At 50.4% G+C, this 13,093-nt stretch overlaps 1 protein-coding gene across 7 annotated transcripts in view; it reads left to right on the top strand.

Moving 5' to 3' along the window:
* SMPD3 (sphingomyelin phosphodiesterase 3) overlaps positions 1-11,411 on the top strand; it is a 99,154-nt gene extending 87,743 nt beyond the window's left edge. For all 7 annotated transcript variants that reach the window (XM_061548772.1, XM_061548768.1, XM_061548769.1 and 4 more), the window contains exons 5-8: positions 4,448-4,537; positions 5,803-5,866; positions 6,299-6,458; positions 7,842-11,411. In XM_061548772.1, the coding sequence (XP_061404756.1) occupies positions 4,448-4,537; positions 5,803-5,866; positions 6,299-6,458; positions 7,842-7,943 (416 nt within the window). In that variant the 3' untranslated portion in view covers positions 7,944-11,411. The remainder of the gene's footprint in view (positions 1-4,447; positions 4,538-5,802; positions 5,867-6,298; positions 6,459-7,841) is intronic.
* Positions 11,412-13,093: the final 1,682 nt, after the last annotated feature.

Here is a 13,093-nt window from a genome sequence, read left to right as displayed (position 1 = left end):
TAAAGCAATATGCCAAACATCATAATGCACGACCCTCCTAAAAGATGGCTTTTAGACTCGGCAAGGCTTTCTCCTGGGCAAAGAGAGGATTTTCACGTACAATATTGTATGTACTCGGACGTGTTCAGTTCACACATTCACATTGACATATCAAGGTTCCTATCAACATTCCTTTCTTAAGCCGCTCCTTCTCTTTGTCCCAGAAACGATTCAAGTTTCAGCAAAACATCATCCGTCATCGTGATGACGAGACGTGCGAAGATGCACCGCGCTCCGCGCTAGTAGGACGCGCGGTGTTTTTGAAAGGTTACCCAAAAAAAAACAAAGTGTGTCGCTCGCTCGTTATTAAGTGAGAAAAACCGCACGGCGCGGCGAGGCGAATCCCGCGGCACCTGTCACACGCCGTGGTCATTTTCATAATGCTTCACAAAAGCTCCGGCCACGTGGGAAATCGTGGCATCGTGAGCCGCTCGTTGAATTTGAATTTGCCTCGGAACTGCGAAGGTGCACGTGTGTGTCTACAGCGGTTAGCGCGCTGCGCTACGAACCCAGAGACCCGTGTTCGATTCCCGCTCACGGCCAACATGAGTGACGATTATCATAACCGGTCCCGGGCGTCCCCTAGGTCGACTCAACCTAAAATGAGTACCTAGTGCGATGTGTAAACATCGCCGCTAGGGAGACAAAGGCGGCCGGGCGTGGTGTTGGCCACCCACCCCCTCGTGTGCCGTGCCGGCCTTCATAGGTGCTCGCTAACAGCACTTGCCCCTACAGTCTCTTAAGGCTATACGGGGGATCTTTGTTGTCTGCGTGTGCGCTGCGCTACGAACCCGGAGACCCGAGTTCGATTCCCACTCACGGCCAACACCATCAGTGACGATTGTCTGAACCGTTCCTAGGCCTCCCCTAGGTCGACTCAGCCTAAAATGAGTACCTCGTGCTATGTGTAAACATCGCCACTGGGGAGACAAAGGCGGCCGAGCGTGGTGTTGGCCACCCACCCCCTCGTGTGCTCGCTAACAGCACTCGCCCCAACAGTCTGTTACAGGCTATACGGGGGATCTTTATCATTGTGTAACGGGGTGTGGAGAGTGGTGGCACAGTGCTTGGCTTACTGTGCTACAAACTCAGTGACCCTAATTACATTTCCGCTCATTTATTTCAGCAGAGAGGGCCCAATAAGCTGTGAGGCTCTACTTCATGGGTGTCCTGCGATGGTTCAGGTCTTAGTTACAGTCACGGTTGCATAGGTCAGTGACAAATAACCTGTCCTGGGCCTCCTCTCGGTCCACTCAGTCGTATGGGTACCCGACGCGGTGTGTAAACATCAGCACTGGCAAGGCAAATGCAGCTGGGCATGCTCATTACAGCCCACAACAGCAGCGCACGTGGGAAGAGAGGGGAGACTTTTGTTGCCCTCTTGTATTTTTCCTGTTATCGGATTAGTCGAGTAATCAAACCCAGCAGCGGAATCAATAATCGCGAGAGTAATCGATTGCTCGGATAATCGGGTAGCCCAGCCGAACTTCATTTCCAAGTGGCTTGTGGCCACAAGACGACTCCCGCTTTGAGAGACGCTGCGAACAACATTTACCTGCCACTGCTTGGCGTCTTAGCTGCACCAATTGGGTACGAGAGCGAAATATGCTAAACATGGCAACGTTTTCTAATTTTCGATTTAAAGCTTTCGTGACTGCAGGGATTCATCTTCTTGGTTCTTTCGGTAAAGTCACGTAGAAGGGAAGTAATAAAATAATAAAAATAAAACATAATAAAATAAAATAATTCTCACGACGTTTCGGCTACAACGCAAGCAGCCGAATCGTCGTGAGAATTATTTTATTTTATTATGTTTTATTTTTATTATTTTATTACTTCCCTTCTACGTGACTTTACCGAAAGAACCAAGAAGATGAACGTTTTCTAAGTTTGGCGCGCGAACTCACATTTGTTACTGCGGCGTGCGAGCGTTCACGCGTGGTTATCCTGTAAAAGGGATTTGAAACTTTATTGTTTTTATTTTCATTCGGACCTCAGTAAGGAAACGGTTTCACGCCGCTGGTCTATGCGTCGTGCGAGCTGGACAAGCGTGGGGTCGGCTGCGTCAGGTGACGGAGAGAATTAAAGTTGCATTTCCATCCATTGCCAGGTTTGCAATTCATTAGTTTTTTTTTATTTCGTGAGAATAACTGACATTTATCCCAATTAAATTTACTTGATGCATTGACATGCTGGATATAAAATGTATATGTACTTTCAGTGCCGGATACTCGTAGTAGCAAAAGTAACCACAGCCACTTTTTTCAAAAAAATTCTTGCTGTGGTTTTCACACCTGATGATGATTGCTTGTGTTGCAATCGAAACGTCGTGAGGATTTTATTGTTTTATTTTTTATTATTTTATTATTTCCCTTTTACGTGACTTTACCGAAAGAACCAAGAATATGAATCCCTGCAGTCACGAAAGCTTTAAATCGAAACTACACCACTGTTTGTAAGGATGATGGCCCGAATTCAACGCTTGATCGGGATTTTAAATCACAACCTTCTCATTGAGAGTCGAGTGCTCTAACCACAGAGCTCTATGACTATAACATAGCATTACACGAATTAAGCATCTCTGTACCACAGGACCCACTGCTAGCCCAAATGCTGCCGAATCTGGATAAGTTACGGTTTCAATGTGATATGGTCATAATATATTCAACGTGAAATAATTGTGCATTGCGACCCATTTACATTCGAGGGGTAATTCAAGGAGCAATTGTTGTTCTGGCATAATTACAAACCCAGAATTTCAGCTGTGCTGTCTCGGTGCTCAGACATGGCCATCACGAGCCACCTATGGAAGCAAAATATCAAAACCCATGAGCTGGTGGAGTCGATGCATTTGGCCCGCCAGGCCTGTGACTGTAATTCTCTCTTTAATGCGCACTCTGAAGGGATGAGCTGTTTTTATATTTAATAGAGCTGTCAGCTCGAATGCTTTTCAGCCCAAGAGAGCCCCCCAACCCACCACAGCGGCTTTGGCGCGGGCCAGACCAAGAATAAATGTATGCAGGATTTTACACGGAAAGCTGATTATGCGCGAACCAGACAATTTTTGCCGGTCCTTCCCCCTTTTGTCGACGCTTGCCATCGACTCCGCGTCACGGCGGACTGTACGAGGACTAGCGGTCACGCTCGTCCGCGCCAATCCGTCGCAGCGTTTGCGGAGTGGGCAGAATTCGATTTAAAAAATATTAAATTCGATACAGTGACGTGTCCAATCCCAAACGCGGCCCCTGCCTGGGTGGGACAGTGATCCCAACTTTTCCCCCACCTTTCTTTTTTTTGTATTCAGGAGCATAGCTTTTGGAATCTTTGTCCGTCGAGTTTCTGTGCTCCTCTTTGTGCCGTCGCGGTTTATGCTCCGTGCCGGGCTCTCGTTGAAGTACAATAAAAACAATAAAAACATGAAACCACAATAATATCGATACCGTGCAATGGGGGCAGTCGAATCTTCTCAACTACATTCGTCGCAACACCCCACGATGCAGCAGTTGCAGTGTGCGGTGGCTTAATCTGCATTGCGGTTATACATTATGGGTGATTGCGGAAAGGCAGACTGCGGGTGGTCGAGGGGACCGATGCAGAAATGAAGAAACACTGGATTATGACACGACTCTGAGAGAGCGATCCGTGGGTTGAATTACATGCAACGTGGGATTGGTGTTGTGTCTAAATACTGCACAGTACCTGTATTCGGGGAGGTTATGATGATGGGTCCATGAATTGAGCCGTGACGCATTTTTAAACGGTCAACGATTGGTTTTTCCCTGCACTTTGCCAAATAAACAAAAAAGTTACGATCTATTTCGCCAGTCTACAGTGGTCAATAATTCAGTTCCCATTGCTCCAATGAGCATCAACAGCAGTGACATCCATATTTTACTCTTGAGCCAATGGTGGAATTCCGATAGAGTATTCCTCTCGTGAGGCCCAGTCTCGTTATAGCGGCTCTCTCACGACGACGACAACAACGCACCGAGTGGCAGGTGGTGCTCGCATTGCTGATGAGTAAACGCACGTGGCGGTGATGACGACGCTGACAAAAATCGATAACTGATGATGAAGGTGATTATGATGATGGCGGTGATGATGATGCTGACAACATCAATGATGATGGCGGTGGTTATGAAGGTTATGTTTGACGATGATGATGACACGGACCTTGTAAAGTCATATCATCACCACCACCATTTTCACTATCATGATCAGCATTTTAGTATCATCATCATCAATGATCATCACCACTTTTACAATCATCAGCAATGTCCTCAATGTCACCACCTACCTCAGCATTGTTATCATCGATGATGATTTTATCAAAATCATGATGATTTTATCAAAATCATTATTGCCGTCGTCATCATCATCATCCTCCTCCTTGTTTGATGTTCAACAGAGGACAAGTTGGAGCAGCACCACCCGCTCTTCACGCACTACCGCGACCCGTGCCGGCAGGGCCCCGGCGAGGAGAAGACGTGGGCAGTCGGTGAGCAGAGATCTGTGTAAATGCAGGCAACACTTAAATTAGAAACCATTTTTTTTTATTTTACCAGATAGGGCCCACGTTACCTGTATAAAAGACACCTGGGAGCCAGAAATCTTTCTGATTGAGAGGGGGTCAAATACTTATTTCCTTCATTAAAATGCAAATCAATTTATAAAATTTTTGACATGTGTTTTTCTGGATTTTGTTGTTGTTATTCTGTCTCTCACTGTTCAAATAAACCTACCATTAAAATGATAGACTGATCATTTCTTTGTCAGTGGGCAAACGTACAAAATCAGCAGGGGATCAAATACTTTTTTCCCTCACTGTACATAGCTCTTTTTTCAGAAGCGTCCTGGTATCACAAATGATGGCTCAACGAAGTGGCTTATAATCGCGCGGACATTTATAGTAGCAGCCACATACTCGAAACAGCGTGATGTTGATTCTAAATGTGGAGGGGAAAACCTGGAGAACCCGGAGAAAAATCCACGCGATCACGGGGAGAGAGACACCGCAAACTCCAAATATATCGAGGTCGAGATCGAACCCACGACCTCCTGCATACCAGGCGAGGCAGTTAACATCTCGCCACCGCGAGATGGACAGTCATACAGAGAGTTAGTCAATCCACTGCTGGATGAGGGTCTCCCCATACAGCGTGGATCGTAAGGGGTAACCACACAAAGACCCCCCCCCCCCACCGTGTAGCCTTAACAGACTGCTGGGGCAAGTGCTGTTAGCGAGCGCCTATCAAGGCTGGCATGGCACACGAGGGGATCTGTGGCCAGCACCACGCCTGGCCGCCTTTGTCTCCCCAGTAGCGATATTTACTAAACACTGCACCAGGTACTATTTTAATCAGAGCCGACCTAGAGGTGGCCCAGCATCGGTTCAGATAATCGTCACAGGTGTTGGCCGTGAGCGGATATCGAACTTGGGTGGCCAGTACAACCCACTCACCGCTACGCTACTGCTCCCCACACACACCCACCACCACAATCACACAATCACACACACACACCAGTATATAGTTCACGACTAATGTTAGCCCTGGCTGGGAACCAAACTCAGGTGTGAACAAGTAGGGGGTCATGATGATGATGGTGGTGATGAACTGCTTTTTGTGTTGAGTTTGTTGTCCTTCCCCGCACCTCCGATTAGCACGGTTGGCTACGTACGGTCCAAAAGAAGTTCAACATGCATACGTACAAACCCATTTGTTTAAGTTTCGTTGCAAATTGGCCCTGCTGTGATTTCCACAGGCACCTTGCTGGACCAGGAAGGCTTGTACGACGAAGAGGTCGCATCACCAGAAAACCTGCAGAAGTGAGCATCTTGTTGAATAAACCTGAATTACTATCCAAAGACAAAGGTCCCCCCATATAGCCTTTAACAGACTATCGGGGCAAGTGGTGTTCGCGAGTAGCACCTAAACTAGATTAATATTACAAAGTGTCATGATTGAGTGTGCCTAATCTGATATGTATTGCTTTAACTGCTGTGAAGTTGTATGTATTTAAATTGCATTTCTGATTCTTAAAGCGCTTTTAAAATGATCGTTTTGCTATTCTTTCCGATGCAACTATTTCCAACATTTCAGTATTTTTCCGTGAATTTCAACGTTCATGCAAAGCACCGTCGAGGCGATCATTTCCTTCATGGCGGAACGCAAAATCAAGATCGATCGAGCGATCGATCCTTTGATAACCTACGCGCTCGACACACTCCATAATTCCATTGTCGTCCCACGGCCCGCAGGGTGCTGGAGAACGAGGAAGGCCGCAAGAGCTACCTGGTGTTCCCGTCCAGCAAGAGCCCGCGCTGCGACCAGGGCGGCCGTCCCGTGCCGCTCCGGGGCAGCGGGCGACGTCTCGACTACATGCTGCACACGGAGGAGAGCTCGCTCGAGTGCCGCACGGTACGCTCACTCACTCGCTCCGCTCGCACACTTTCTTGGTCTCTCTCCCTCTCTCGCTTACTTTACTCCCCTCCCTCCGCTCCCCTTGCTCCCTCTCTCGCTCCCTCGCTCGCTCGCTCCATCTCTCCCTCACCTGCTCCCTCCCTCACTTCACTCACTTCGCTCCCTCGCTCACCTCGCATCTTCTCTCCCTCGCTCACTCCACACACTCCTTCCCTCCCTCAGTAACCATCATAATTAGTCCTGATCTATCCACCGCTGGATGAAGGCTACCCCTAGCCATCGCCACCCCCTCCTCCACCACCATCGCTCGCCGTCCCCATGATCCTACGAAGCAATGATCCACCCAGCACCTGAGACGCGTGCCGATGTCATTGCTCCATCTCCGCAGTGGATTATATTGAACCTTGAGTAGGAGTCGCTATCTGACTTTGGACGGTGATTGTGGCGGTAGCGCCCGTGTCAGTGGCTGCTGTAATCATGGTAACACGATGGTGCCGATGTGGTGCGGGAGGTAAGCAGCAGAAACCAGTTGCTGCTGTGGGCAAGAAACAATAACCGCAGAGGCAACAACCACCTTCCTGGATATTCCGCCACTTTCCAGAGAGAAAATTTAAATAAAGCGAATCGAATTACCGGATATAATTAGGAGCCAAGAAAGGCGGTGATTAACGTGGACAGGGCTGTAAATAATGCACCGCGCCGTACGCTCCGTCGATGTGCAAATGGGGCGGATGATAAACGAGTGAGCCCGCTCGGGTGAAGCTTTAATAATTCAGCCACGCACAGCCATCCCCATTGCAGGCCACTTCCTTTGGCGCTGCTGCCCTGCCCCTTTCGGGAACCACACGCGCACGTTCACCCGTTGATTTTTGCCTGCAACGGCGCGAACGAAGCGAACTCGCCCGTTTTTTTTTTGTTATTTCCACTCGTCAGATGTTCCACTTCGATCAAAGGCCAAGATCCTGTGCTCCCCCGCGCTTGCATCACGCGCCACGTGTGTAACCGCGCGTGTTGACGATCGCGCCAGCCACAATGCAACGATTCACGTTGCGTTGTGGTGAACGCAGCCATATATAGTCTACAGACTGTTGGGGCAGGTGCTGTCAGCAAGACACTTAAGGATGGAACGGCGCATGAGGGGGGGGGGGATGGTGTGGCGAGCGCAACGCCCAGACGTCTCTATCACTCCCCCGACCCCATCGCACGAGGTACTAACTTCTAGTCGGCATTATCCTCAGGGAGGTTCAGAACCAGTTCGGATGTCACTCGCCACGAACGTTCGCCGTGGCCGGAAACCAAACTCAGCCTGTGGGGTTTTTATCAGTGCACGAACGAACCGCTCCACCGCTCCCCTTCTCCCCCGGTTGGTCTCCGTGCCAGGAGGTGGAGGAGTACTCGTTCATCACCCAGCTGGCCGGGCTCACCGACCATCTCCCCGTCGCCATGCGTCTCCTCGTGTCCTCTCTGGACGAAGAGCCCTGAACGCTGCCGGACACCGGCAGCTGGGAAACCACCGCCGTTGCCGCCGCCGCTGCCGCCGCCACCATCACCACCAGCGGCTACATCCGCACCGGCTGAACGTTGACGGCCCTGGCCCTCGGAAGCCGGACTCGCCGGCGGTGGAACTCGGGAAGCTCTTTGAGCGGTTCAGCAAGGTGGCTTTGTTGGCACGGCCGCCCCGCGGAGAAGCTGGAACAGCCAGCGGTGCGATGCGGTCGGCGCGGCCTCGAATCGGCGCTCGCTGGAACGCGGCGATTGCAGTGGCGCCAGCTGCACGGCCGCACTGACGATCGGCCGTTGAGAACGCGCGCTGACGGAAGTGCCGACGCTCGGCTTGCCTCGGGGTGAAACGTCGGTCTCGGCGTCGCGGTGAGCGTTTCAAGTTGCCGTGGGGTCGCCGAGATGGTGAAAAGGCTCCGCTCCTCGTTAGCATTCCTCAAATTGACCAACGGGGAGTGACGTTGACATTTGATCAGATGAGAACTGTGGTCCCAGTGGACGCTTTTTAAAAACCTGCCGTTTTAAATGTAATTTACATGTAGGCACTGTGTCTGATCACCCACTTAATGCCTTGAGTCAAACAGAAGTCAGTCAACTGTGTTGTCCTACGATTATATATTATGGCCATTCGCAACGTGTCTGAGGCTGAGACTATTTTAGCATGGGACCTCATTTTAAAATTACACCTTATTACAAATCTTGTCAGTGTTTTGTCCGTGCATTTGAGTGCATAAAACCAGGAATGTCTCCGCACTACACTATTGTTCGCTGGCGGATATCTCCCTCAAGTATCAACAGCATCAAACAGCGCCAGTGGAGGAGATGTGACAAATCCGTGCGAAGCCTGAGACACATTCACAGCTGAAAGTGCAAGGGGTGTCGCGCTCGTGTTTTATCCACGCTACCCTCAACGCGGGCGTGATAAATCTGCCGAGATGCAGACGACCCTCCGTCGGTTGGCCTTCGTTAATTACTTTCAATGCTGACGACGTTATCGTGATAGTAAAGATTTTGCGAACTTTGCAGGAGCATTTTGTAACGAGGAATTGCTGACGACGTTACCAACTGTCGTGCAACTCCGTCAATGTTTGTGATTTTGAAAATGTTGTTTTATTTTGTGAACGGGCATGATTGCAAGTTTGTATTGAAGTTATGACAAGTAGTAAACAATATTTAAAGGGACTACGTGTTTTTAATATTATTGCTCAGCCTCATAGTAGTAGTGGTGGTACTTTTGAGAGAAAAGGGTTTTAGTGAATTCCCAATGTTTTTTAATTCCAAATATCCCAATCACTGCCACCAGCAATCGCTCCTTGGGAGTCAGTTTTTTTACAACTCTTTGCTATATTTGTTTTGTTTTGACACAACTAATTTATTATGATTCAGCCAAACGCATGTACGTATGAGGCATGATCCACTGGCTTTTTGAATTGCGATTTCATTTAGTAATATGCTATTGGAGGGCTTATTCAGAAGGCAATTTGGGCCAGAGCGATGGAGCCTACGGCGTGACAAGGAATGGAAGAGACGAGACTGGGAAACATTCACTTGAGTGGCTTTCCTCAATCGGGTGGTGGCTTCTAAGTGGTGCTCACGAGTGGGAATAAATTGTAGGCTATTGCTGGAATAAACCATCGTTTAAACGAAATGCTTATATACATGTAAACAGTGTTGTGAATGAGTTGTTAAAATTACGGACCTGTAGCTTTAATTTTTTTATTATTATATTTTAGTAACCACTGACGTTTCAACAATGTAATTATTACACTTAATTATTTGTACATTATATTAAAGCAGATATTAAAAGGTTAATTACATTGATGCACATTTTTTTTTTAGTATCTCATTCTTGCACTGTTACATATTTGTGTTGGCACCAACGGTGTATTTTGTACGCTTGGCCGTCTCGTTTGTCACATTGGAGAGAAGTTTTCATGAGGCAGACATCGACTTGACACGCGCAGCAAGTCTCCAGCAATGACGCAATCCTCGATTTTAAAAGGTACTCGTGATGTAAATGTCTTTGACGATCCACTGCTGGATCGAGGCCTCCGCCTTCCCAGGCTGCGTCGGTCATTCGGATCTGTTTGACCATCCTGGTCAGACACGCTGGTCTGTGCGGGTCGGTGGATGTTGCATTCTGGGTGGCTGTCCTTCCCCCGCACCTCCGATTAGCACTCTTGGCTATGTACGGTGCGAAAGAAGTTCAACGTACGTACAATAACGGTGGTGTCCATATTACAGCAAACGCCTCTTTGTGCCACAAAACAAAAAGTACAGAACACATGTCGTTACACGAGGATTGCCTTAAGCAAACCGAGGTGCAACCTCGAAATCATTACGATATAAAACGTTGTCACGTGCACTATATGGCTAACGGCGAGCTGTGTATTTAAGTAAAGCTTGTTTTTTTAACGGCCAGTCAATTTGTTGACGCTCATTGAAAGTTGCAGCCAAAACATTGAAAGCGTGGCAATCGTCGGTTGGTGTGACCTTGTGGAGCTTCGTGCTCTAGATACCTTTTCAACTGTCCTTCGTGTATTGACGCGTGGCTAAGATTCAGTGGCAGAGCGTCGTTCACATGGGACCTTGGTGCAAGGAATTAAATGGCCCCCCCCCCCCTCCTGTCCCCCCACCCTCTTTGAAGCCCATCGCCTCGGCCTCCTGTGGCTTCTGAGCCCCGGGGTAGGGCACCACGGTGGCTAGGAGATGTTAACGACCTCGCCTGGTGTACAGGAGGTCGTGGGTTTGATTCCGACCCTGACGCCTGCTGCTGTATATTTGGAGTCTGCGTGTCTCTCTCTCACCATCATCACGGTGGCTAGGAGATGTTAATGACCTCGCCTGGTATACAGGAGGTCGTGGGTTCGATCCCGATCCCAACGATGCCTACTGTATATTTGGAGTTGGTATGTCTCTCTCTCCCCGTGGTCGCGTGGACTTTTCTCCGCGTCCTCCGGGTTTTCCCTCCACATTTAGAAACGCGCGTTTGGAATATTTGGCTGCTACTATAAATTTCCACACGATAAGCCACTTCGTTGGGCTATCATTTGTGATGGCCAGGTCACTCTTGAAAAAGAAATACGTAGCTCAGTGGGCCTTGCCTGGTAAAATAAATAAAAAGTTTAATAGTTTAGTTTTTGGTCGCACCGCCTACACACTCGAAAGGCACACACTGCCGCTAAGATGATGGATTTTGAACTCATTGACAGTTAAAGCGATGACCCGCAGACCCATTGTACGATGTTTTTTTTTCATGCACGCGATAAGCCTAATGGTTCGCAGTGAAATCGGTCATAACAACAACAAAAACGCAAATCGTCATGAATCTCCGCGCCGAATTACCACTCCTAATTCACGGCCGGAGGAAATGGCCCATCCCTGCAGCTGTTTCCATGGAGTGCTCGCGGTCAATCTCACGCAGCCCATCACCGGAGCCGCAGAACGACAGATCGCGATTATGGGTGTTGGGGGCTGGTGGTGGTGGGACGGGGGGGGGGGCTGGTGGAGGTGGGACGGGGTGGGGGCTGGTGGAGGTGGGACGGGGGGGGGCTGGTGGAGGTGGGACGGGGGGGGGGCTGGTGGTGGTGGGACGGGGGGGGGGCTGGTGGTGGTGGGACGGGGGGGGGGCTGGTGGAGGTGGGACGGGGTGGGGGCTGGTGGAGGTGGGACGGGGGGGGGGCTGGTGGTGGTGGGACGGGGGGGGGCTGGTGGTAGTGGGACGGGGGGGGGGCTGGTGGTGGTGGGACGGGGGGGGGCTGGTGGAGGTGGGACGGGGGGGGGCTGGTGGAGGTGGGACGGGGGGGGGCTGGTGGAGGTGGGACGGGGGGGGGGCTGGTGGTGGTGGGACGGGGGGGGCTGGTGGAGGTGGGACGAGGGGGGGGGGCTGGTGGTGGTGGTGGGATGGGGGGGGGCTGGTGGTGGGGCAGGGAGGGGGGCTGGTGGTGGTGGGACGGGGAGGCTGGTAGTGGTGGGGGGGACGCCAAAACCGTAGTGTCGTTCGCGCTGCCACAATCGATAGAGATGTGTTGGAAGTCCCCAATTCCATGCGGTGACACGAGAATGGGGGAACTAGGATGGGCAGGGGGGGGGGGCTGTAGCCATGGTCGTGTCTCTTCATGCCCGCCCGCCCTAGATTTAATTACCGCGCGGGTTGTAAAATACGAGACCGTGCACGTTCGCATGTAAATCTATACTCGTCACCCAACATTGTCTCCGGTCCTCTCTGTGTGTGTGTGTGCCAACCTTTCATTTTCAACCCTCTGGCTAAACACGACAGAGGTAACCATTGTTCTCAAGAGGGCGTCTCGCATAATGATTTTCACCAGCGCGACCACTGCAGGTGAGGTGGGTGGGCAGGTTGGTGGGTGGGCAGGTGAGGTGGGTGGGCAGGTTGGTGGGTGGACAGGTGAGGTGGGTGGACAGGTGAGGTGGGTGGGCAGGTGAAGTGAGGTGGGTAGGCAGGTTGGTGTGTAGGCAATACAACATAATTTGCGGCCTTTTGACAATTCACTTCTGAAGACCCTCCTCCCCTAGCTGTCGCTCATGGGGTATGTTTGACAGTAACTTGACCGTAACTTGACTGTGCTGATCGTATGTATGTCTGTTTGTTGAACTTCTTTCGCACCGTACGTAGCCAACCGTGCTAATGGGAGGTGCGGGGGGGGGGACAACAACAGTGTGGGTTGGTGGACGAGTCGCCCTGGACTGGTTGAGATACCGTCACCGATGTTAGCTGTGGTCGAGAATCGAGCTCAGGCCACCGGGTTTAATTGCACAGTGGGCTAACCACTGCGCCACCTGGGCAGCGTGTTGACATGTCCAGTGCACATGTAAACACGTGACAGGACAGGTAGGTGGAGACGCAGAGTAGAGACTGGGCGATTCAGCCACACACTCCTCTACGTTCAAGGCTCGTTCAATTGCCCCGACTCTGTTGTGTTGTTGTTATTGTTGTTTTTTACCGTCCGGTTTGCGTTGTTCGTGTCGATTGTCTCATTTATTGTTTTATAAGCAGACAAAATGACATTTAAAGGGGGAGTGGTGGCAGTGGCTAGCGCCAGGTGCTGTTTACCCAACAACCCGAGTTTGAGTCCCAGCCAACATCGGTAACCGCTGCAATCTGAGTCCAT

Source organism: Lethenteron reissneri, chromosome 9 (assembly GCF_015708825.2).
Source record: "Lethenteron reissneri isolate LAM-NWPU_2019-01 chromosome 9, ASM1570882v1, whole genome shotgun sequence".
Lineage (NCBI taxonomy): Eukaryota > Metazoa > Chordata > Hyperoartia > Petromyzontiformes > Petromyzontidae > Lethenteron > Lethenteron reissneri.
The sequence above is the reverse complement of the archived record's forward strand: the minus strand, read 5'-3'. Positions and strand labels throughout refer to the sequence as shown.